The sequence below is a fragment of the Clytia hemisphaerica genome, unplaced genomic scaffold, assembly GCF_902728285.1.
Source record: "Clytia hemisphaerica strain Z4C2 unplaced genomic scaffold, Clytia hemisphaerica genome assembly, whole genome shotgun sequence".
Lineage (NCBI taxonomy): Eukaryota > Metazoa > Cnidaria > Hydrozoa > Leptothecata > Clytiidae > Clytia > Clytia hemisphaerica.
Window position 1 is genome coordinate 1,419,371 of NW_027104114.1, and position 24,069 is coordinate 1,443,439.

Consider the following 24,069-nt stretch of genomic DNA (forward strand, 5'->3'; position numbering starts at 1 on the left):
CTTTCAAGATGGCTGGCGAGAGACCAAAGAGACAAAATCTGTTTATCGGGAAATGGATTCCACAAGACAGAGTAGCTATTATGAAATGGGCTAAAAGAAGGCTTGAGGAGTATAAGGTAGGTTCGAAAAGTTAACTTAAAGGAATTTTGTTCCAAAAATTGACATTCTGACCCGGAGGGGTCACTGACCTTGACGGCTGAAGAGGACGTGCCGCTGGAGTTCGAATAGTTTACGCTGTCAGTTATGAATTTTGGTTAAAATGGTGACCTTGTCAGAACGAAAAATTGAAATTTTTTCCAGTTTTTATCACTTGCCTAAGTGCCCCCCCCCCTAGGCATTCTGATATACAGTGGAGTCTTCATAACTCGAACCTCTACAACTTGAATGTCAGATTTTCAATCTCCTTATCAGCAAACTCTCTCTATTTCGAACCTCCATAATTCGAATCTTTGTATAATTCGAACTACAGTGGAGTGTTCATAACTCAAACCCCCTATAACTCGAATGTCTCTCTTAACGCGAAAAGGTTTTCTGGTCCCTTCAGTTAACGATGCCTTATAAACCTTACTCAATAACTCGAAATTACTTTAACTAGAACAAATATGTGTTACTCGTGCGTGTTCGAGTTAAGGAGACTCCACCGTATTGGTTTCTCTTGGTGATCCTATCATCTACACAAGGTCGCTATAAAAGGAAATAAATTAGGAAGCAAGATAAATTTGAAAAACGGAAGCCCGCGGGAGCAGAGTAAATAGTCACGGAGGTGTTTAAAGTTCTAAACTCTACCGCCGCTATTTTTCCGTCTATCGCCCGTTGCGATTGTAAAGTAAGTAGTAAGTAATAGTTTATTTCATGTTGACGAAAAGGTAGCAACAAAGGCTAATAAAAGTCAACGCTACTTTACAATTAAAAAAGACTAATGTTTTGTTGGCAGCTCATCGTCGCTGCTACTGAGGCTAGATATTGACAGCTTTTGGTTGGCAAAGTTTTTGTTTGTTTTTATCAAGTGAAGGTTAACTGTTCTGGGACTTCCTCTCACACGCCAAATGAAATCACCATCACATTCGGGGTTCCATTTTTTAGCTTTTTCGCACATCTCTTTGATTTTTCTTCTTTCATTGATGGTGAAATCATCAGTGATGCTTAGATGATATCCAAACTTTTTTAAGGCTTTAAGGTTGCTCATGATTCTTTCTTTTTCTTCTTCACTTTGCAAGGTCATCTTTATCGGACGATTTTTCTTCGATTTTTCATGTTCGAACCCAATACGATGTCGATGCGTTGGTTTGATGTCGCGGATGCCGATATCTTTGAGCAGATCCTCAATTTCCTTTTTGTCCTCTTCTTGATCTTCTTCTTTCGTGTCTTCAGCTTGTTCACAGAGTCCATGAATTATGATGTTTTTTCTTCTTGATTCGATATATCGTTTTTCTATCCTCTCCTCTTCTTTTTGTTCCGCAACAACAGATTTAAGATTTTCCTTGTGTGCTTTGGTTATATCAGCGTAGGTTTTACGGGATGACTCTTTCATAAAATCTTTCGTCTGTTGTATCTCTTCTTTTATCATTTTCCTTGTTTTGGCTTCTAGGTCGCTCATCTTTTGTGTTAGCATTGTTTCGATGTCGCTGTTGATGACTTCTCGGTTTTTGGTCAGTTGTTTTTTGAGTTTTTTGATTTCGTCGTCTTTTTTAGCAATCTGCTCATGTAAACTCCACGCATATATATTTTCCGCGTTTAATATCTCTCTAACGGAGAATAGTACTAGCTGAATCTATACGAGTCTATGTCTATGGATTCTCTTGAAGGAGGTGTACTCTTAGGTTCCAAATAAACGGGCTGGAAAATTTTCCAAATTTTAATAAACGGGGGAACCTAATTGCCGGGGGGGTTGAAAATTGTACTTGCAAAAACCCAAAAATAAGGTAAATATAGGCTAAAATCAGGCTATTTAGAGCAGAATAAGGGACCTTCTCTTTGAAAGCTGAAAAAATTCTTAAAAAATAATAAACGGGGGGCCCTAATAAGGTCCGGGGGGGGTTGGATTTAACAAGCAGGGGGGGGCGTTTATTTGGAGCCTAAGAGTAATTTATTGTGTTTGAGCGGAAGGCATCATCTTTTCGAAAATTCACATTCTATGTAATGTCATATACCAAGAAAAAAAGATAACAATTCCACTTTATATTACTTATCTAGGTGACACATGCCGAACAGTACGCAAAGTTGGTTGCATTATTCCCAGAAACACATTCGGTGGATGAAGAAATTCAAATCTTTGCAAGAAATGTCAGTAAAATTGCACCTGCCACACTTCTCTTACCGGTTGTCAATGATTTGGCTGAAGCGATGGGCAAGGAACCAGATGTTGCTATGGTGAGTATATTATACACATTATACACAACTATACACATTTTGGGCCAATCAGGTTCATGTATTTTCCATCAGACCAAATTTCAGACATTTTTTGAAACTGTAAAATCGACCCTTAATTAGATTGACCATTTTCAGGCCAAATATGGTCAGATTTTCGACATTTTACACCCTGAGAGTACAATTTTTCTCATTTTTGCTCATCTCGACCCTCGCAGTACACTTTGGGAACATTGAAAAATATACCCTTAAGGGCTGCACGTACGGTAGGTCGTTTACCTTGAGTGCCCCCCCCCCCCCCCCCCGGGATAATCCCCTTTAGATTTTACCTCTTAAAAACTTCTCACCGGGTCAATGAAACTCACTGAATGTCAGTCAGGAGAAATGTATGGTGAAATCACTGATCTTTGTTTAGACCCTGGAAGCAGTCAATCCCGGCCAAGCAAATATTTTGTTCAGAGTTTTTTTGAAAGTGGTACTTGCATCGAGAGCGTTGTATCTACTTTGCTTGCAATAGCGATGTAGCGCCGTTTGTAGTTAGGTAAAATGGCTTCTTTGCGGGTACCACTTTAAAAAAACTCCGACAAAATACGGTAGATAGCTTTGGTCCAGGGTTTATAAAGGTCAGTGTGTAAAACCAACAAAACATATTCCAATCCTCTAAACAGGTGATGTGTACAATGTTCAATTCGGATGCTGAAATGAACGCTCGTGATTTCTTGTTTTGGTTGAACATCACCATTCGACAAGCACCAAGATTCATTGAAGATGAAAGTGAGTAAAACTTCTTCTCTTATAATGGGAACAGTTCTTTATTCTAATTATAGATAACCCGGGGGCGGGTACTTAGGAAAAAATGGGTGCTAGGTAAGGGTTGGTTTTTTCACCTCTCGAAATCTCTCTAAGGGTCGTAAAAATCAAGATTTTGAGGATTTTTTTTATTTAGTCACTTTTTAGCAAAAATCGCTCGGTTTTTGGAGGTCCCATCCGCACATACTCCTCATCTGGCCAACCCTAGTACCCCCTACCGGATAGATAGCCAAGATTTTTACACAACATTTTTAAACATAAGAGCAGAAAGAACAACTTTCTCTCCTTCTACGCCGTGCAAGCATGAATGTTGAGAAATTTAATTTATTCCTCGACACTTTAGGGTCAAAACTTCGGGGTTATCTCAAATCAGTTTAGTCACTTACCTTTGTAAAAGTTTAGATACATAAATTGATTTATAAGCTATCAGAAAAACTCCAAGGCCATCAAGGGTTATGGTACTCTTGTCTGCTTAATTCTTTGGGGGGGGGGGGTCATTTTGCAATTTTCGGAAAAAATCACGCGTTGGCTTGGCCAAAAACCTTCATTTTTCTAGGGATTTCTAGCAAAATCAGGTCAATAGCACTTAATTATGACCCCCCTCCATTTTGTTGATTTTTATCTGGAGTACCCGCCCCCTGCTTATTCCACCCCCCCCCCTACAATTTAAGCACACAAGAGTGGTAGGCTGCTAACACTGGCGGATTCGTGCCCCTTATATATATAAACATATGCTATACTACCTGCGGTTTTTTCGAGGTCTTCGATTCAGCCTTTGGTTATTGATGGGTATCTCAGAGTAACCAATTTCTCATTTTTTCACTATAGATATTCAGATCCCTGTCCCAGTTGGAGCTCTTTTGACATGCGCAATGGGAACACCTGGAGGTTTCGCTGGTTTCATTAAAAACCGAATCAACGAATTATTCAAAGCTATTTTGGACGATTATGGAGTATATTTGACAAGTTATGCATCCACTGACGTCTTAACTACAGATCCAGATGTCGTCGGTAAGTTGACACTCGACTTGGTAGTAATAGTTGGAATTTTTATTGTATTGTATGAAGCCTGGAGAGAATTCCCAATCAGCTGAGATTTGGCATAACTGTTTCATTAGAAAAACATTTTCTGACGAAATTTAAAAAGATGGATCGAAAAAAGAAGGGGGAGGGGTCATCTTTATATATCACCACAAGGACTAAATAAGTGATCTGATATTAGTATCATGCAGCCTTCGTGGGTAAATGGAGTAGGTTGACTTTTATAAAATTGCATGACCCATGAAGAGCAGTAGATTCAGCACCCCCCCCCCAATCTAATACCTAGAGCTGCTTGACCATGTTTTGGTTTTACTGATGAGCGTGACACAATCATGAGTTCAAAGGTAAAGTAATCTACTAAAACAACCTGATGACCTCTTGTCGAAAGTACAACTGGTCGATGCCTTTATTGCATGTCAGACAATGATGATTTGATCTTTTCTTCCCTCAAGCAGGCTGTTGATGTATTGAACTAAAGTCTACACATTTTTTTTTTATAAGAACGTCAAAAATTTTCGAAGCCTTCGGATGTTCTTAGTTTTTTGGATTTGAAGCATAAAAATGTTCTTAAAATGTTCTTATTTTCAGCATTTTTTGAGCATTTTGATGTAATTTCTTAAGAAATTGCATGTTTTTAAGTCTCCAAAGCCTTAGTATGTTCTTAGAATGTTCTTAAATTTTTGGGCCTCGAAGCCTTATGTTCTTATATAGTTTGTCCTTATAAAAAAAAACGTGTATTCGCTTTAAGTGCGTATTCTTTCTTCCTAAGATATGGAACCACCCTCAACGGAATTAGTTTAATACATTGATCTCAGTGCAAATGTGAAACATGAAACCAGTGCACACCTGAAGCAAATAAACATATTTCCATCCGACAAGAATCCCGATAAGGACAAAATGCATAAACCTACTCCCAATCCCATGAAAGAGGATGAATTTCTTCACATTTTTTACACGTATCTTCATTTTCCTTTTTAGGTGGTTGGTTTACTCCAGCAGCTTTGAATGAGATGCCAAACTTTGATGAAACCTTTGTGTGCAACCCTGATGCTGCTCATTACGGCTACCGATCATTCGACGAGTTCTTTACACGATACCTGATCGAAGGACCGGATGGACGACGTCCTATTGCATCCCCGGATGATGATATGATCATTGCAAATGCGTGTGAAAATGCTCCCTACCAAGTTGCATATTCAGTTCAAAGACATGATGCTTTTTGGATCAAATCACAACCCTATTCATTGCAATACATTTTGAAGGGAGCTGAAGAATACATTGAAAGATTTGTTGGTGGTACTGTTTATCAAGGATTTTTGAGCCCCCACACATATCATCGTTTCCATGCCCCCGTCTCTGGTGAACTTAAAGTTGCTAAGGTAACGTTTTTTTTTATGTCCACCTTTCGCTGTTAAGATTGGCCTTCCTTTATTCCTTCATAAGGTTTTATATCTGTTGGGTTAATCTTTGCTCAGATGAATTGAGAATCTAAATTTTTTTACGAGAACTTAATTTCTTCAGTCTCCTAGGGGGTTGGTTCGGTTAAAATCGAATTTTGAATTTTTCACGAGAACTAAAATTTTCGCGAAAATTGCAGTAAATTAATTCACGGCAAGTTTTGTCCACTAAAAGAACAGGCAGCGTTTGTTTGGATACAAGAAAATTGGTGAGACGGTTCACTAATTTGGTAATATTGCTTTTTTTGTAGGTTGTCCCTGGAACTTACTTTTCGCAACCCTACTACACAGACAGTCAAGCTAACTACATCGCATCACAACCTTACTTGGCGCACATGGCAACACGTGGTGTGATCATTATTGATACTAAGAATCCAAGCATTGGTCACGTGGCTTTCATCCCTATTGGTATGGTGGATGTGTCGACCGTTGATTTGTCACCAATTACACAAAGAAATACCAAACAAGTTGTCAAAGGTAAACAGATAATTTTTTCTTTTATGAACCCACAATGATCTAAATCTATTACTTTAATCGTAGAAATTTTAGCGAGACTAATTTTAGCGTTTTAGCGAGTTTTCCCTATTTTCGCTAAAATAAATCTCGCTAAAACACACCGAAACGACAGATCGCTAAAATTTATCCATGCGAAATTTCTGGTTATATTGCTTTGATACATTTTTATCAATAGGATGGGTTTCAGTGCAAAGAAATGCTAGAAAACGAATTTGGTCAATAATGTAATACGAATATTCGCTAAAATTTATCCACGCGAAATTTTTTGAAATCGTGATTCGCTAAATTAAATCCAAAAAAAATCAAGATTTTTCTGGCTCGCTAATATGCGCTAAAATTAGTCTAAAATTTATACGATTAAAGTATTCATGGTATACACAATCGCAATATCTTCTGAAATTTCATCATAGAACTTGCAGCTGATTGGTTGCAAGTGACGTAAAATCAGTCAATACAATAAATCACTTACAAGCAATCAGCTGTTAGGTTAGACTAAAGTGTACTTCTGACTCAACTTTGGTTTTTGATAATTTTAGAGGAGTCCAGTGCAACTACTGGTAAAAACCAGGTTGTTTCCGTTGAAGACATTACGTCATGAATATCATGAAATGATAGCTGTATTTAGACGGAGAGGCATAGTGGCTGTCGCCCCTGCCTTTCGCCTGGGAGGTGCGAAGTCGATTCTAACACTGTTATAGTATAAGTGGTTCACTTGGCAATTGGCCTCCACTCGCGGGCTAAACCATACCATGCGATGGGAATTGGATACCATAACAAAAGTCAAAAAGGCCCAAATTCTTGAAGATGTTATTTCCTTACAGAATTAACCTTGAAATTAAGTTCCAGCGAAACAGCTTTCACCACCCATTTTAGGCCCCTCCCTACCCTTCAAAATAGAAAGTTTATTTAGGAAAGTTTTACTACCAAAAGAATTTTAAGTTTAGAAGTTTTTGAATTTTAATTCCCTTTAAATTCTAATTACCTTAATTTTTTTTTGTTTCTTTAGGAGAAGGTATTGGTTGTTTCCACTTTGGAGGTTCCTCGCATTTGTTGATTTTCGAGAGAGGAGTCGAATTGGCTTTCGATTTACAAGGCATTGTACCTGACCCAAATGGTAATGACTTTTTGGATGTCAGATCCAAACTTGCCACCGTTGTTCCAAAAGAATAGATTGTAAAATTAACATTGCGGTGGCAATATGTAGCGAAATTTAAATACAAATGGTAAACGTTATTTTTTTTCAATTAAAAAATTATTTTACCTAAAAATTCTTACTTTTTTGTACCATTTTTGTAACTTATGTGATTTATTTTTGAATTTTTTTTTTGTATTTATAAAAAGACTAAAAAATCTAAATTTTAGCTCAACGTGAGTCAACACAAGATTTTCCATACCTTTATAGAAACAAAACCTTTCCAATCTCATGCCGGTTATCCCGGGGAAAAATCTGAAAGATTCCGGAAAAGTTGGATTGTTTTGAGTGTATTACAATAGAATTCCCTCGAGGAATTCATAAGAGATTTCTATTGTAATACACACGAAACAATGCCACAATGCATCGCTTTTTTAGAAAAATAAAAAAACTCCGATAAGGTCTATTCTTCAGAAAATATCTTATAGAAAATGTGAAAGCCTTTTGAAATCCCTTGCTAACTAACTTTATTTGTTCATCCAAAGCAACCACAACAAAGCGAACCCATTGCGTCACCTACTGAGATATCAATTTTAAAAAGTGTTCTTAAGAGAGTCTTATTTTTCAATTTAGCTCGACTCCCCGTATCTCGAACATTGAAATTCCTTCTCCCCAACTTTCTTTCAATCACAATTCTAACCAATAAGTCGTCAATAGTGTCACCTGAGTCTTCCTCTACAGTTTCATAATAGTTGATAACTTGGTTCGATTCTTGAAAATGTAGCCTAGCTATTATCACTTGTTTTACACGAAAAAGTGGACAACTTCCATCAGGGCTTAGGTAATCTTGAATTACTTTCACTTCATCGTCAAGGCTAACAATATCATCTTTTTCCTCATTCGAATTCTTCATTGCTACATCCAAACTCAAATATTTAATTGGGATATTAGTAGCATCTGTAATTTTTTGAATAACCTCTTTTATATTATTTGTATGACTTGCTGTAATATATATAGTCTGTACCGGGCTATCAAATGACCCCATTCGAATACAAAGGTCTAGTGGCTTTCTTTCGATAACCAAATGTAAACAAATTTCAGCTTCGTCAACTCGTAAATCGGAGATCTTATCAAGATGTTTCAACCTCACACCTTTAAACATAATAACTTGTTCGAAAGTTCGAATATCATATTTCTTTGCGATATATCTTTTAATAGATTCGATAGTATCATATTCAGAGAAAAATAATGTTTCCTCTTTGGTTAAAAACTTTATTTTGAATGTAGGTCCAGTACCACGTTTCACCGTTTTTAAGTGACTTGGTTGTGCTTCTTCCTTTTGGGTCTTATTGTTTCTTGCCTGGATGATCCTATCGTCTTGCTTGATCTGCAGGCTATAATAGAAAGAGAATTAAAAACGAATTTTGCTGGTGGACGTAATTAAGTATAATCTTAATTGACTGCAGATTCATATAAAGCGAATTAACGGACTGGGTTTAAGTTTGACTACCTTATTGGTATTATATTTCGCGTGTTACAAAATTTCGCGATTCGCGAAAGTTTTTCGAGGAAACGTTTTTTCGCGTGTACTAAATTTCGCGATTGCCAGTTTCTGGAAATTTTCGCGTGTATTACATTTCGCAATTCACTAAATTGGGTATTTTCAAATTTTTGAAAAATTTAAACGGTATTAAATTTCGCGAAATTTGGCCTAAAAAATCGCGAAATTAAGTACACGCGAAATATAATGCCAATAAGGTATGCTCTAAAATGAGAACACGAGGGTGTGAAAAAGGGGCTCTTATGGCTCACACATACCCGGCACCCATTTTTCCTAAGTACTAATGGCGAGGCTGAAGGCTCAAATGAAATAAAATTCGCTAGAAATTTGAGAAAAAAATCTAATTTGGTCAAAAGTGGAGAGGCTCAAGGCTCAAATGAGATGAAATTGGCTAGAAATTTGAGAAAAAAATCTAATTTGGTCAAAAGTGGGGAGGCTGAAGGCTCAAATGAGATGAAATTGGCTAGAAATTTTAGAAAAAAATCTCATTTGGTCAAAAATGGGGAGGCTAAAATCTCCCCACGTCCGCCGGGCCTACAGTCAATCATGAGATTTTAACTAAGGCCTTGAAACCCCCTCCCAAGATGCATTTCCTAGTAAAAATTGAAGGATGCTCGAAAGATTAAAAGGAGAAAAAAGTCACTGGGGAGTGGCTCGATTGACAGGATGAAAACATTTCTGACATACAGTAAGTAATGTTACTAAAATACTCACCAAGTATTCAACAATGGTTGATGAAAAAATGCCATGATTGATCGAATCGTCGTTGATATCTTTGGTTTGATTTTTACTTTAGCACTGTTATCACCTCAATACCAGACAATTGCTTCTTCAATCTTTAATCGTGTTAAATTTGTCTTCCTCTATAAACTTCTACTTATAGAGAACTAAATGATTAGCAAAGTAATTTTGTTTTGGAATTGAAAATCATATTACATAAAAAGTTAATACTGTTTTTATTTACAAATACCACAAAATTGAATCTAAGTCAATTAAGCCCAATAAGCCTGTATCAATTTTTGAAAAATATTGCCAAAGAAGACCTGCTCTTACAAAAATGTAAATCAAGCTTGGTACAAGCTATAGTAAACATAATGACACTCATTACACAAATCGTTTACAGAAGAAATATTTCCCCTATCCATGTTTCTTAAACTTCCTTGTTTCGAAGGGGCATTTTTTCCAATCCACTTTTTCCAGGGCGAACCATGGCAGCCCAGGGAAATATATTTGTTTCCTTTTTAACAGTAGGTTTCTGAGAAGTATTTAGATCTATCCGGGGGCGGCTTACAGAGAAGAAAATTGGCCTTTTTGGGGACCCTAACCTAAGAGAGACTTCTCTCAAAATTTTTATCGATTTTCACTCGATTTTTGTCCAAATTTTGAAAAATCACCTTTGAGAGAGGAAATTTTGAATTTCGTGATTTTTGGATCCTTCAAAGACTCTCTCTTTCATTTTAATGGTTTTTGTACCCCTTTGAGAGACTTCCGAGGGTGTAAAAAAGGGACCCTTATGACTCGCACGTACCCGGCACTCATTTTGGTCCCCCCCCCGGAGAATTTTCAACCCCAGAACTTCTTACCAGCCAGGTGGATACGATTTGAGTTTTAAATATGGTTGAAATCAAAGTCAATCTCCTATAGGGTTTTTACCACCAGGGACCAAATTTGTTGAAAAAACATATACAAACATAAATGATTATAAAATGAAATGGCAAGCATTCATTTTCACTTTTACTTATTGAAAATCAACAAATTCGTAAAAGAATTGATAACACGGTAACACTTTGGTGACCAAAAAAGAATCACAAGGTTGACCGACACCAAAAATTATTACTTATCTAAGTTTGCCCTTAAACCTGGGAAAAAAAATATATGAGCCGAAAAGCATTCATGAGCCCAGAATTTAAAAAACCATGTTTCGTACGGTTTCGAGACAATTTGGTGACCAACGTCAGTATAATACCATTTTCAATAATCAGAGAATTCGAGAATATTAGAAGTTATGCGTGGACCAAAATTAAGCGATATGAACAAATCAATCAATAAATATACTGCAATAAACGGAAAAGGGGGTTTCAAAAATGGAAGCATATCAAATAAAGTGATGTAGTATAAATAAATTTTCTTGAAATGTAACAATAAAAAACCTATTGGATTAAAATATTTTCTAAATCTACAGTAAATCATAAAAGAAGTCTAAGCCTTGACCGATTTCCCATATAGAAAGACCTGTTCCAAGTTCGTTTGCTAATTGGATTCGTTCTTCAATTGACTGCAAAGGTAAAAAGAGTTCATAGATTATGTTTTCATTAATAGATAGTCAGAAAACGTCCTCATTTTATGGTGAAAGCCATCCGAGTCGTTCGAGTATACTTTAATCGGATTAAATTTTCTCAGCTCAGAGCCAGAGTTTTGAAAAATTTCGCGTGGATTTAATTTCGCGAATAGGCCTGAAAACAGCTGAAAAATAGCCATTTTTTGCCACAAATGATGACTTTGGACTGGTTTTTCCGCCAAAAATGTGAATTTAATTTCGCGAGTCAGGAATTTCACGCGATTTTGCGAATTTTAATTTCGCGAAAGTGGCAAAAATTTGCGAAATTTAATCTCTCGAAAGTTAATCCGAATAAATTAGTGTGGCGAGGACGAGTTTGCAGAGTCAAGTAAGTGCAGTAATTTCACAATCCTAGGATAGTGAATACTGTCCTGGGTAGGGCCTGTTCCGTTTACCGGAATGACTATCTCTCTCTCAAATATAAGTAAGTTTGCGACCGCAGTCGAGGGCGACCCGGGGGCTCCCTTTTCGTAAAGCTGTCTACCCGAAGGTAGGGGAGGGCGCCACTCCTTTCCCTAGATTTCTCCACTTACCCTTGATCCGTCTCTTTAGTTGCTGAGCATCAAGCAGAGGCGCATCAAGTACCATTTTGGGAATCTTTGGTATGACCCGGCTGGGGATTGAACCCACAACCTTGCGCACCGTAGCTGGATGCTTTACCTTCATGCTACGGTCGCTTTCAATCATATAATAACTCACCTGTAATGATGGATAATAGATCGTCGTTCGTGTTTTCTTATCCTCTCTGCAAAGCAAAAAGAAAACACAAGAATACATTAGAAGAGGCATTTTCATAAATTACGTCACGAACATCACTTGCCTCGTTTTGCAATTATTGCCAAGGTGATTAACTCCCAGCAGATTTTATCTAAACTAGATTTTCTTTTCATAAAAAAATCATTTAATGTCTCATGGGACATAATCACCATAGTAATTGTTTGAAAACGAGGCAAGCGATGTTCATGACGTAATTTATGAAAAGGGCTATTCATTTAAACTACTTGCTCCAAGCATTGTAAAGCGAGAAATACAGACCAATAGAACATTTTCACGAAGCGATACAATTTTGACTCCAAAACTGTACAATGGCTCAAAAACTTTACATAATCTTAGAGTCGGTTAACCCGATAGTGTACCAACTTTTTAGTGCTTAATTCTTAGCATATTATTGAGCATTCCTTAAGAATCTACCATGTTTCGACCCTCGATATGTCTAAACGCGTTCAGTTTATTATAAATGAAAATCATTCTTACTTATACTCGATTTTATGTTCTTATGAGTTTTGGCCCTCGATATGTCTAAAGGCGTTGAGTTTATTATAAATGAAAATCATTCTTACTTATACTCGATTTTATGTTCTTATGAGTTTCGACCCTTGATATGTCTAAAGCCAGGGTCTAAACGCGTTGAGTTTATTACAAATGAAAATCATTCTTACTTATACTCGATTTTATGTTCTTATGAGTTTCGACCCTTGATATGTCTAAAGCCGGGGTCTAAACGCGTTGAGTTTATTACAAATGAAAATCATTCTTACTTATACTCGATTTTATGTTCTTATGAGTTTCGACCCTTGATATGTCTAAAGCCAGGGTCTAAACGCGTTGAGTTTATTACAAATGAAAATCATTCTTACTTATACTCGATTTTATGTTCTTATGAGTTTCGACCCTTGATATGTCTAAAGCCGGGGTCTAAACGCGTTGAGTTTATACAAATGAAAATCATTCTTACTTATACTCGATTTTATGTTCTTATGAGTTTCGACCCTTGATATGTCTAAAGCCGGGGTCTAAACGCGTTGAGTTTATTATAAATGAAAATCATTTCTTACTTATACTCGATTTTATGTTCTTATGAGTTTCGACCCTTGATATGTCTAAAGCCAGGGTCTAAACGCGTCGAGTTTATTATAAATGAAAATCATTCTTACTTATACTCGATTTTATGTTCTTATGAGTTTCGACCCTTGATATGTCTAAAGCCGGGGTCTAAACGCGTTGAGTTTATTACAAATGAAAATCATTCTTACTTATACTCGATTTTATGTTCTTATGAGTTTCGACCCTCGATATGTCTAAACGCGTCGAGTTTATTATAAATGAAAATCATTCTTACTTATACTCGATTTTATGTTCTTATGAGTTTCGACCCTTGATATGTCTAAAGCCGGGGTCTAAACGCGTTGAGTTTATTACAAATGAAAATCATTCTTACTTATACTCTCGATTTTATGTTCTTATGAGTTTCGACCCTTGATATGTCTAAAGCCGGGGTCTAAACGCGTTGAGTTTATTATACAAATGAAAATCATTCTTACTTATACTCGATTTTATGTTCTTATGAGTTTCGACCCTTGATATGTCTAAAGCCGGGGTCTAAACGCGTTGAGTTTATTACAAATGAAAATCATTCTTACTTATACTCGATTTTATGTTCTTATGAGTTTCGACCCTTGATATGTCTAAAGCCGGGGTCTAAACGCGTTGAGTTTATTATAAATGAAAATCATTCTTACTTATACTCGATTTTATGTTCTTATGAGTTTCGACCCTTGATATGTCTAAAGCCAGGGTCTAAACGCGTTGAGTTTATTACAAATGAAAATCTTCTTACTTATACTCGATTTTATGTTCTTATGAGTTTCGACCCTTGATATGTCTAAAGCCGGGTCTAAACGCGTTGAGTTTATTATAAATGAAAATCATTCTTACTTATACTCGATTTTATGTTCTTATGAGTTTCGACCCTTGATATGTCTAAAGCCAGGGTCTAAACGCGTTGAGTTTATTACAAATGAAAATCATTCTTACTTATACTCGATTTTATGTTCTTGTTCTTATGAGTTTCGACCCTTGATATGTCTAAAGCCAGGGTCTAAACGCGTCGAGTTTATTATAAATGAAAATCATTCTTACTTATACTCGATTTTATGTTCTTATGAGTTTCGACCCTTGATATGTCTAAAGCCAGGGTCTAAACGCGTTGAGTTTATTACAAATGAAAATCATTCTTACTTATACTCGATTTTATGTTCTTATGAGTTTCGACCCTTGATATGTCTAAAGCCAGGGTCTAAACGCGTTGAGTTTATTACAAATGAAAATCATTCTTACTTATACTCGATTTTATGTTCTTATGAGTTTCGACCCTTGATATGTCTAAAGCCGGGGTCTAAACGCGTTGAGTTTATTACAAATGAAAATCATTCTTACTTATACTCGATTTTATGTTCTTATGAGTTTCGACCCTTGATATGTCTAAAGCCGGGGTCTAAACGCGTTGAGTTTATTATAAATGAAAATCATTCTTACTTATACTCGATTTTATGTTCTTATGAGTTTCGACCCTTGATATGTCTAAAGCCAGGGTCTAAACGCGTCGAGTTTATTATAAATGAAAATCATTCTTACTTATACTCGATTTTATGTTCTCTGCTCTCCTTCTGCCATTTCAAATGTGGTTTATGTTGCTCTAACATTTCCAAATATCTAAAAACAAAAGTATACCGATACTATCTTTTTTTCGGGATAACAGGTCTTTCACGAACCCAATAGCTGATTGGTTGAAAGTGACGTATTGACTGACCTTACGTCACTTACAACCAATCAGTTTTTGGGTCCGTGATGTAATGTAAGGAGACATTGCAATGGTGCATATCATGAATTTTAGCTTCTCAAAAACTGGCTTTGACATTACTTTTGAGTTCAGTCAGTTTGAGTTTTGTTTGGTAACTGATTTATATGTGGGGTTCATTCATCCGTGTATCCAAAAATGAAAATGCTGAGAACATTAAGATCCTGCGAATTCATGATATGTTTTAAACGGAAGCCCCCAAATTAACCAGGGTGTTAGTCACTATTTATGAATTTTTGAAATAAAACAAAAGGCAAACGCCCAGGCTATTTTGGACGATTCCGTATTATTGTTGAATATTGATGTTGGTTATGTTTCAGACTGTCTTTCGAATAAACTTAAACTCTAAACTCTAAAGAAATCAGTTACAAGACTGTCTTATATACTAGTTACAGAGAATGGTCTAGAAAATGAATCTAGAAAAGTAAAGTATCCAGAATGTTCTAAACAACAAAAAAGCTTAAACAGAAAGAAATAGAATGTTCCATGTTCAGTATGGAATGTTCTACTATGTACATATTATGTTCTATGATGTTCCAGTCCTATCGTCTGGAATGTTCTTCATGAATGTTCACGCTCTTAGGACTAGAGTGTCTCTGTAATATGTGTCTCTGAATTTCAACACGTATAACGCATTACGTCATGAATATCAGAAATATCTGAGATTAAAAAAAGTAGACAAAAAGTATGAAACTCACGCATGGCCAACGATAGCTGAAAAAAGAAGAAGAAAAAATCCATTTTTAGCGACAAATAAGCTTAGATTCCCAAACTTAAGTTCAAAATTTAGACCTAAGACACCTAATCGTTAGAAAGTTCGTGATTGACAAAATATTCGTCGGCTATAAGTCACCACCGAGTGAAAAAAATCGCGAAATTTTCAGGATTTAATTTAGAGAGTCAGAGTTTTGAAAAACTTCGCGTGGATTTAATTTCGCGAATAAGCCTGAAAACAGCTGAAAAATAGCCATTTTTGGTCACAAATGGAGACTTTGGACTGGTTTCTCCACCGAAAATGCAAATTTAAAATTTTGTGATGGATTTAATTTCGCGAGTCAGGAATCTCACGCAAGTTTTAATTTCGCGAAAATGGCAAAAATTCGAGAAATTGCGAAATTTAATCTGATTAAAGTAATACAAAAAGAACATTTTCAGAACACAATCCTATCCTGTTCTTTAGGCTGCGTAGATTTCAGAGGTATCATCAATTAGGATAAATATTGATAACGACATTCCAATAACAATAACAATATTTCTAATAAATTTCTTCTTATAAAAATCGTTAAGGGTTACTTACGTGTTTGACTTCTTCCTTTATAAGTGTATCCATAAAAGTTCAACCCCAGTAATAATTTTTGACGAAATAATGTTTTTTCTGGAACAAGATTTTCTACGCAATCTTTAATCCAATCGTATGGTGCAACAGCTCCAGGGCTAAAAGATATGAAAAGAAAACAAGTTACCATACATATGCTGAATGGATCTACTTTAGGCGTACAAACTTTCGCGAGCAGAAACTTTCGCGAGGTCGAAAATTCGCGAAATTTACGACATTTACTTTCGCGAATTTGACATAAAAAATTTTCGCGTCGAGTATAAACTTTTGTTTTGTTTATGCTTGCGAATTAGGTATGTTTTAAGTAGAAAATTCAAGTTTTCGGTGCATAAAAGCAGTGTTTTAATCGTTCAAATGTACTGAAACCACAATTGATGGAACTTTGCATGATTTCTACAATAAATTTTATCTTTGTTATCATCAAAGAGGAAAATTTGAGTAGATCTCATTTCGTCAGATTTCATTTGTTCTTACATTTTGAAGTTGTTGCATTGCAGTGTAATGGTCATTACTTTGCAATGTCTGTAAAGGCCGGTCTCCACTTGCGCGCGCTGCGATCGCATATTTTCGAACAAAGCTTCCACGCTATTGGTCAAAAGAAAAATGAAACAATTCTATTGGCGCGACCTGACATAATGGAGTAAATTTTTTTTTCGAGCGCACGCTACATTTTTATGACGTAATCTTTTTTCCTTAAGCAAAAAGGATTGAAGCTAAAAAGTGCGATCGTAGCACGCGCAAGTGAAAACCGGCCTTAAGGTAAATAAAACCTGGAGTCATTGACCTTTATATACCCTAGAGATCAAGTTTCTCAACCCAAGTAAAATGGTCAAGTAAAATATTTGATCGGAGTTTTCTTGAAAGTGGTACCCTAATTATAGCACTACTCAATAGCATTGTAAATGCATTGAGAGCACTAGATCTACTTTTCCGAGGATAGTTTTGATGATACAGTGCAGTTAGAGGTTGATTTTTAACACTGCAATGGCTTCTTTGCGTATACCACTTAAAAGAAACTCTGATCAAAGATGGAAGTTAGATAAAGCTTGGCGATATAACGTTAGTTCCTAGCGGGGGGAGGGACTATATTTTATGTTTAAGTAGTGTTTTGTAATATATGTTCGTAGTGTACATGTGTATTTGCTTCGATAAATATTTAAAAAAAAGCTTGGTCACGTGCCTTGAATACACGGGGACGAGGTGATCTGTGATCACAAAACAGATGTTGTACTTTCTTACCTTCCATAGTGAGGATAATCATACGTCATCAAACTAAACCCATCAACGATTGGTGCCAAAAGTTCAAAATCGTTACGATCAAACATTCCTGGTGTATCTCTGTATGATGAAAAAAATGGGAAAGATCGTCGAGGAACTTCACGAACAAAGCGATCTATTTCTCTCTACATTTTAAAATTTATTTAATTCAATGAAAACATTTGGTAACACGTAACTAAATGCTCAGAACACCTCGAGACAAAACCCTAGATTTGACTCGACCAACTTAAGTTATTTCATGAGCAATTCTGAGCCCGGCACGCTAGCACTACGCTAGGCTGCACGCAAAATTCGAAATTTGACAATACCTTCGATACCTACTTCGATAAACGCCCCTGGCGTTCATTAAATTTTTCTATAAAATTGTTTTATGAGGGGGCGTTTAAAGAAGGGGCGTTTATTTGAAGTAATATGGTATGCGGGTGAACGGACTTAGACCGTTGCTGACACACACAACGTTGTTTCAACATTCATCTAACGTTATATGGACGTTGTGAACATTAGATAAACGTCGAAACAACGTTCTGAGTCAGCTGGGTAGGAGGGTAAACACTCACACAAGCCAGAACAAGCACATGTGTGGGTGTGGGTTTGGGTGCACCACCCGTAAGTTGTGGGAGTTACTCCTTTGGTACAAACTCAAAACCCATTAACTAATAGTGTCCAAGGCACCCAAGTGTTCTGATCATACAACCAATTGTATAGGGCTCGTCAGACCCCATTTCGGAAATTTCGTAATTCGAATAAAAAAATTCGCGAATGCGCAAAACCAAATCTCGTAGAAATCTTTCTGATTGAAGTTATGTCAAAATCATTATACCTGGCAGCCAAAGGCGGTGGAATGACCAGTATAAGTTTTTGTTTTCGTGACATCATTGCTTCGCCAAGCTCTTTGATCAGTTGTGATGCTTCTCTACATGAGAACAAAAAAACATGACATCATGGTTAAAAACACTGTATTTAACCGCAGACACGTGCTTCGTCCTTCCTAGGACTCATCAGTGAGGCTCGAGTAAGGTAGCATAGACTGATGTCGCATTAAAGTGATCAAAACACTAAGTGTTGAGCTTTGTATAAATCGCTTGGTTTAAAAATATATATACACGTCCTGCTATCAAAATTCCAATATTATCAAAAAATAAATTTTATTAAACAAGTAAACACATCTTAGAAAAGAGCATAAAAGCATAAAATGTTGCTCACGATTTATAATTCCCACCAAGTTGTGACCATATCTCCAATACAATACCATCCAAATTTCTTTCATCAACAAAATTTACAATGGTATCCACAAACTTATACATGTATTGGCTTTGACTGAATAAGGAAACAAAACCTTCCAAACTCCATCCATCTAAAAGCATCCTTGGTACAATTTTAGCTAAATGGTTTTTATTTCGAACATCTCTTATCCATTTCTCATCAATGTCATGCGTACCCTTGATTTTGTAAACTCCAAGCTGTGGTTGCACAATTTGTAACCAGACTGGTGAAATTAAGGTAAACTTTGGGAATGTTTTGGCAACATCATATCCATGATTATTCCACTGAAAAAAAAGAAGGAAAATGGGAAATTAGAAATGATGAAATGAAGGTGAAATTTCACCTCTACGCGTTTTTTTAAACTATAGAATCATAAGAGCACAAGGCCGAAATATTAAGAACAAGTTTAGAACATTTTAAGGCTTAAGGGACTTAAAATGCCTAATTTTAGGAAATTGCACAAAAATGTTCAAAAATTGTGAAATTAAGAACATTTTTAGGCTTAAAACTGAGAAAATTAAGAACATCCTAAAGCTTCAAAAATCTTCGATGTTCTCATAAAAAAACTTGTATATACTGGAAAAATAAGTTGAACTTTCGTCGCCAAGGGGAAAGACACTCTGAACTTCATCCCCATAGGGTAATATACTGATATTGTTGAAATCTCTACTGTATATACAGTAGTACCTTGTTTTATACCAACTGCCATTAAAAAATTTACCAGGTCACTTATTAGTAATAAATAATATTATTAATAAATAACTGATAAATGATTTAGTTAAGGGGCATAGGAGAGGCACGCAAATTACGATCTTTTACAGTTTTTTGTGTTTTAGGGGTTGAGTGTTATATACATATCTTGGGACTGATTTACAGCATATATTAGTTCATCATTTTTTTGCTTAGTCATTATAATGCTTAACCTTTTAACCAATAAGTTGATAAACAGGGGGTTGGAAAAATCTTCAAATTTCAATAATATCAAAATAAGATGATTATAGAACCAGGCTATTTAGAGCAAAATAGGAACTCTTCTTTTGACAGCTAAAAATGTTTCGAAAAAAGGGGATCCTAAGCTCCAGGGGTTTGAAAAATTCGAGAGATTAATAAACGGGGAGAGGGGGCGACCTTTATAAGGCACCTGAGGGAGCTAAATTTAATATCACTCATTTTTTCTGATCTTCTGAAGTGACAGAACTCATACTTACAGGTGTAACATAGCCAAGGACATCACCCATGAACTTTCTTTCATAAACATCATCAAAATACGCTTTGTTGTATTTTAAAATATCTTGATATTTAATGTTTTTGCTGACCAGATTATTTGTGAACACTGATGAAGTGATTGGACCAACCTGTATATATAATAAAGAAATTTTCAAATGATGATTTCAAGAGATTCTTGTTGATAGAAAAGTAGATAAATCTTTGGTTTAGCCAGTCATTTCAACCAAACCCCTTCTTAACTACCAAGCCCTAAATCCTATCCATAGGATAATTAGGCTACCATCACCAATAACTTGTGTTTGCATCATTTTTATGTAAAAAAAAGAAGAGTCAGTCGGCAAAATAGATTTTCAAACTATCAGAAAATGTAAATAAACAGCCTGCAGTTTTGCCTTGTTTATGTAGACGGTCCGTCAATAATGCTGTCCTTGAGTTTTACAATACAAGTCATCTTTTTTCAAATGTAATATCTCTGTTTTTATGACTAGGGACATAATAACACATTTCCGCTAACCTATAGGAAATTTTGCAACCTTCCGAATCAAAAGAATTGGAAAATTAAGAAAGATTATCATATCAGTCGGTCGAGCAACACAAACACAAGTTATTTGTGATCCTTGGCCTATATTCCACACTGTCTTATGCAAAAAGTTTGATTTCTCACACATTTTTTATACAGTATGTGGCCCCCAAAACGTCAATCAAATTTAAAATTTCTCTCAAATCTTGAGGAAAAAAGGTTTTACAAAAATTTTTGCTGCATGAAAAACTTTAACATTTCTACTTTATTTCCCGGAAGTTCTTTCTCAAAACCTTCAATTTCAACAATATTTCAATCGCTTAAAGATAGGTGGCTTTTTTCTAATGGCCCCCAAAACAGAGGTTTGCAATTTTAGCGATTTCTTGAGATATCTTTAAGATATGAATATAAAATTTTGACCATAGTTTGGAAATGTGATTTAGAGGGTTTTGGGCATAAATTAGTTTGATAATTTTTTTACGGTATACCCCTGGTTGTCAAAACGCAGGTTTAGGGCCCTCAAAACGTAGGTGAAGTTAAATTCAAATTATAAAGCCTAGTGGTAATAGGGGGAGAAATCGGGGATTTTTTTGTCCCAATTTTCCAAAATCAGGCAATTTTGCCATTCCGTTTTTTCAAAATCTGAATTTTTTTCAGGAAATTGGAAAATTTTTGGAAAAGCTGGAGATGCAGGAGAAAATCTTGAAAATGCTGGAAATCTGGCTGAATTTTTTCCCGTGGAAGAAAACATTGGCATGCGGGAGAGTTGACAGCTACCGTCAACTGCTCTAACTTGGCAGGGACTATCTGACAAAACATGGGACGGCAATTGATTTGAGTTAATGAACGGCGTATTAAAAAATACACAATTTCTCTTTCNTAACTTGGCAGGGACTATCTGACAAAACATGGGACGGCAATTGATTTGAGTTAATGAACGGCGTATTAAAAAATACACAATTTCCGTGGGAGAAAACATTGGCATGCAGGAGAGTTGACAGCTACCGTCAACTGCTCTAACTTGGCAGGGACTATCTGACAAAACATGGGACGGCAATTGATTTGATTTAATGAACGGCGTATTAAAAAATACACAATTTCTCTTTCGCACCGAGTAGGCTTTTAAATGGAAATATGAAAAAAATCCCTAGCGAAACATACGCGAGTGTCGTGAACGAAGAAGAACAAATTAGAGGCAAAACGATGGAGCGTCTGACGTCACTCGCACACACTCGCACAGCAAGTTACACACTCGTTATTTGTTAATCCCATCGGGCGATAGGCGGCAGACGTTCTCTAATTCTCCAATCTGCGTCCGGTCATTTTGAATGAAAACAGAAAAGGGCGCGCTATCAGTGAAAGTATGATTGATAAACTTGGTGGAGTTATCAAAACAAATTTATTGTCAAAGAGATTTAACAGTGAGTGAAAATACAGGCCAGATATCAACAGTCCCATGTTTCGACCAATCGTCCCAAGTAAGCAAGTAAGACGGTAAGAAAGATGGCAGGTCTGAATAACCCAACCCCAACCGACTTGCATGTGCGTGCTTCACCATACAGTATAGACCTAACTCTTCAAAAATTACGGGAGACGCATGTTTAGACTTTGTACCCTATGCTGCACCCAAGCACTTAAGCCAAGCAAAGTCCCACAAAGGCGGAACAAAAATCAGTTGTTTGAAGTTTGCAAAAAAAACGCCACATATATACTAGAAGATCTTTCAAATTCAGTATGAGAAAATGATTGACAGATTGAAGTTTTTCACACGCGCTGGAGCTCGCAGGCGTTCTGCAGGCGTTCTGCAAGCATTCTCGTCTCAATCCTAAAAATGGTAGACTGAGCCGTGATAGATCATTTCGATGGAAGTTGTTGGAATGTTTCCAGACGATGTCAATCGAACGGAATCGAACGAAAATTCCAATCGAATCAATCGAACGCAATCGAACGCAATCGAATGATTGCGATTCGATTGCCGAACGCAATCGAATATCAATCGAACGTAAAATTCTGGGTAAAATTCGATTGATTCGATTGATATTCGATTACGTTCGATTGATATTTGATTACGTTGATTGATGTTCGATTACGTTCGACTGCATTCGACGGGTGGTTGATTAAATTAGATTCCAATTTACCTCAATAGACCTTTTTTCAAAGAGGACGTCCTGTTGAATAATTATGTAGTCCAGCCATAAAAAACAATGATAGAGCCATGCATAATTACTATATCATGCATATTGTAATAATTAAGCATGGTTTTATCATTGTTTTTCTGCTGGACTACATAATTATTCAACAGGGTGGCCTCTTTGAAAAAAGGTCTATTCCTTTCAATTTCGAGCGCCTCTTATTAGGGAGGTTAAGTATCGCGATACGATAGATCAATCAACGCAACGAACGGGCTTTGACACACAACTTGCAGTAAACATGTGGGCCTGCATGATCTGCATTTTCTAGAATCCAGGCTAAAATGATTCATATCATCTCGTTTAACTATTCAAATGTTGAACGAGAATCAAATCAATTAGTCGAACCAGTCGAATGCATAAGCCAACCGAACGTAGTTGAATCAATCGAATACATTAGTCAATCGAACGCAATCGAATCAATCGAATCAATAGACCTTTTTTCAAAGAGGACGTCCTGTTGAATAATTATGTAGTCCAGCCATAGAAACAATGATAGTGTACTTTATCATGCATATTGTAATAATTACGCATCATTGCTTTTCTGCTGGACTACATAATTATTCAACAGGGTGGCCTCTTTGAAAAAAGGTCTATCAAATCCAGGCACTAATCGAACGCAATCTAATCAATCGAGAAAATCGCGGTAATATTCGATTGGCATTCGATTGCGTTCGGCAATCGAATTTCAATCATTCGATTGCGTTCGATTGCGTTCAATTGATTCGGCGTTCGATTCGTTCGATCGACATCGTCTGGATGTTTACAAGGCTCTTGACAGAAAATTGTTTGTTTTATTGTCAATGATGACAGTGCGGTTATTAATTTTGTTAGGTCTGACAAACTGATGTTTGTAAGTGCACTTTATAGTTTTGATTCCCATTGAAGAATCATATTCTGGTTTTCATGTTATTAGATGCTAGCATATGCTGTTTTAGAGCTTTTAGAGCTAGCTAGCCTGTCATAAAATTCCAAAAATCAGCTGAAGAAATTTTTCAAAATATCTGAATATTTGTTTAGTAGCGTACAAAAATAAAAAGTATTTATAAAAAAGCTAGATCTTTCGCATACCACTTTCTGCATCTTTTCTTTGCAGTCATTGCTTTTACAGGTGTCTTTCTTTTTCTTTGATTTCGAAAGAGTTGCATCGGCTTTCCATCCATGGTGTAAAAGAAAGATGATTTCAAGGAGTAAAATAGTTAAAAAGTTCCACTTGAGATCCATTTTATTTCTTTTGGGTAAAAAACCATAAAAACGTCTGACGCTTCTTATGCGCTCGCTTCGCTCTTTGTTTACGTCTAGTTCCAAGAAATCGTGAACCGACCGGGCGTTTTTAAGGTTTCCGGGTTAAAGTTTAATTCTTAAAACCCCAAAAACTGAATAATAACAATTGATTC

The 24,069-nt window shown here is 36.2% G+C and overlaps 3 protein-coding genes across 3 annotated transcripts; 2 read left to right on the plus strand and 1 right to left on the minus strand.

Annotated features, from left to right (window-relative positions):
- Window positions 1-1,783: 1,783 nt before the first annotated feature.
- On the plus strand, window positions 1,784-5,019 carry LOC136813339 (uncharacterized). The gene is made up of 5 exons (XM_067069851.1): window positions 1,784-1,810; window positions 2,194-2,370; window positions 3,036-3,141; window positions 4,006-4,188; window positions 4,988-5,019. Exons 1-5 carry the CDS (start codon window positions 1,784-1,786, stop codon window positions 5,017-5,019), a joined length of 525 nt encoding a protein of 174 aa, XP_066925952.1.
- A 158-nt stretch (window positions 5,020-5,177) lies between these two features.
- LOC136813436 (uncharacterized) lies at window positions 5,178-7,558 on the plus strand. The gene is made up of 3 exons (XM_067069958.1): window positions 5,178-5,597; window positions 5,927-6,152; window positions 7,198-7,558. Exons 1-3 carry the CDS (start codon window positions 5,229-5,231, stop codon window positions 7,359-7,361), a joined length of 759 nt encoding a protein of 252 aa, XP_066926059.1. The 5' UTR covers window positions 5,178-5,228; the 3' UTR covers window positions 7,362-7,558.
- Window positions 7,559-10,984: 3,426 nt separating this feature from the next.
- LOC136813438 (chitinase domain-containing protein 1-like) lies at window positions 10,985-23,976 on the minus strand. The gene is made up of 10 exons (XM_067069959.1): window positions 23,744-23,976; window positions 19,945-20,091; window positions 18,677-19,020; window positions 18,294-18,386; window positions 17,435-17,533; window positions 16,157-16,293; window positions 15,558-15,573; window positions 14,637-14,714; window positions 11,922-11,967; window positions 10,985-11,159 (listed from the first exon to the last, which is right to left on the minus strand). Exons 1-10 carry the CDS (start codon window positions 23,894-23,896, stop codon window positions 11,061-11,063), a joined length of 1,212 nt encoding a protein of 403 aa, XP_066926060.1. The 5' UTR covers window positions 23,897-23,976; the 3' UTR covers window positions 10,985-11,060.
- Between the last annotated feature and the right edge of the window lie 93 nt (window positions 23,977-24,069).